The 2229-nt window shown below is 45.6% G+C and overlaps 1 protein-coding gene across 1 annotated transcript; it reads right to left on the bottom strand.

The window, feature by feature from the left end:
- Nucleotides 1-49: 49 nt before the first annotated feature.
- Nucleotides 50-954, bottom strand: PPTG_09399 (hypothetical protein; the record flags this gene model as incomplete). Its single annotated transcript, XM_008904399.1, has 3 exons — nucleotides 50-146; nucleotides 218-466; nucleotides 521-954. 3 exons carry the CDS (start codon nucleotides 952-954, stop codon nucleotides 50-52), a joined length of 780 nt encoding a protein of 259 aa, XP_008902647.1.
- Nucleotides 955-2229: the final 1275 nt, after the last annotated feature.

Genomic DNA, 2229 nt, shown 5'->3' with positions numbered 1-2229 from the left:
TTGCCCTCCAAGCTCCTGCGAAGAAGAAAAAAAGATAGTTAGAGGAGTTTTATACAACAGAGTCTGGAATCACCTCGTACAGGGTGGTGATGGAATCAATAACATTGTTTGAGTGTAGAGTTGATAAATAATTGTTATCCAGCATCCTGGTCATCCAAAAAACAAAACAACATTAAGTTGAAAGAAATCGGCAGGATTGCAGCAAAAATCCACGTACAATCGCTGGAGTGAGGCCATATTGCCTAATTCCGTTGGGAACGCTTGTAGTAGTGTATTGCTGAGGTCGAGCGTCTGTACCGATGAGGGTAGATAATCTGGTAGCAAGTTAATTTGTGTTCCCAGGTCAAGATTTTGAAGCGCCACCTTCGTCACCTCCGTCTGTAGATAAATAAAGTTTGAGGTCAACGATATTCTGGAGACCTTGCCTTTAGGGTACTTTGACGCAGCAGTTCCGCCTGATACAGTACTAAACGATTATGTCAGTGAATAGTAAAAAAAAAAATGTAGGAGAACAACTTACAGTGTTGTAACTTGTGAAGACAGGTCGATTGATCCGAGAGTATCCACTTGGTCGTTCGACACTGAAGGCCACTCATTCGTGTCATCCGGGTAACCGCTTAAGTCCGCGTCACTGTAGTTCCCTGCTGCCACTTCTTGTGCACTCCGATAGTCTCCAAACTCCACCAGCACAACTATAGTGGTCGAATTATCGTCAGCGCTCAGACAGTCGAAGGTGCAATTTCCATCCGTCTTGCAATTGGGACCGATGCAGTCGCTAGCCAAGCTAAAGCCTCGACACATTACGTGCTCTTCGCAAGCTGAACAACCCGCGGTAGTGAGCGTTGAAGATCCAGCAGCACACTCAGCATTGACAAGCTTGAGAATTAGAGTCCAAGCAAGTCCCAGTGACCCCAGATGTCGAGTCCAAGCGGGGCCTGTTGAAGCACTTAGCATTGCTAATGCAAAATGACTGTCACTACTGTACTAATAAGCCCGGCCGCGCCAATCTAAGGACAATGCAGAGGAGTGGCATCAAGTGAAAGTGCTCAGATACATGTGGTGCGGCAATGCTTTGAACGTAGTACATGAGCTCAACCTGCACGCGCTTTCTTCCAGTTCTAGTGAAGGTAGGAAAGGAACGGTAGGGTTTTGCACATGTACAGAGAGAAAGGTGAAGCAAGCTCATGCGTACATGGATGATGATGGTACAGCACGAGCAAATCTATTGGATGTACTGTACATGCACAGCGGCCCACTTCATGTGGAGGTGGCCAACGTCATTTCAGAGGGAATTCGTAGGCCTTTCCGATGGGAATCGCAACGTTGCGCCCACTCGTATACTTCAAGTAGATTACTGCAGTGCTTCGTTGTCTGGGACTTCGAGAGATATTCGTAAGCGATGAATACGTTGGATCTGAGCACACTCATTTTCGTCCCGGTGAGTACATTCGGTTAGATTGACTGAAAGTAAAAAGTCGCATGTACATGTACGTGCATGTGACTGTGTTTTTCAACAGAATCACTGCTTAAATCAGCGAAAACGAAACAAAGTGTCACTTCGGTTCGATTTTTATACTTTTTAAAAATGTCAGCGTACATGCATTTAAGTATGCTAAAACTGATGCTGTATTGCACGATTTTATTCTACCCCTTCCCCCCAGAAATCGAAACAATAGAAACTGCCTTCATTAATAATTGAAGTTTTGTTTACGGTAGGTTCATGCGAGTCGGCAGTGGAGGGATTGTGGAGGAATTTCCACTAGATCGTCTGCGACTTACACTGGGAATACATTTTTTTAGTTGCTCGTTTGCGCGAATTTAAGGAAGGATGCGTGGCAACAGTGCGTTGGGCGGAGCCCATGCGAGCTCTACCGCAAATATCGTGCGTAAGTATTTTCGGAAGTGCATTGGTCCTGGAAGTGCGTTTTGAGAGAAAATATGTGCTGGCGGAAGCAGAAGAAAGTAAGGGGTGTTAACCCTTTCGTGGTCAATGGGGGCATTTTGCCCCTTTGGAGGGCGTATCGTTGAGTATCACTCGTGTCACCCATGAATGGGGGCAAAATGCCCCCTTTCATTATTTTTTGTGTGTTGGACGAGGCGGATTCGCCCTTTCTACTTGAACTACAAGGATTTGCAGAAGATTTGCTGTAGTACCGTAGTTTATGAAAGGGGGCAAAATGCCCCCTTTGAAGGCCTAATGACTTGACCTTCTAAACAATAATATACACC

This window comes from Phytophthora parasitica (genome assembly GCF_000247585.1).
Source record: "Phytophthora parasitica INRA-310 unplaced genomic scaffold supercont2.18, whole genome shotgun sequence".
Lineage (NCBI taxonomy): Eukaryota > Oomycota > Peronosporomycetes > Peronosporales > Peronosporaceae > Phytophthora > Phytophthora nicotianae.
Note: the sequence above shows the minus strand (reverse complement) of the source record. Positions and strands in the feature narration are given on the sequence as shown.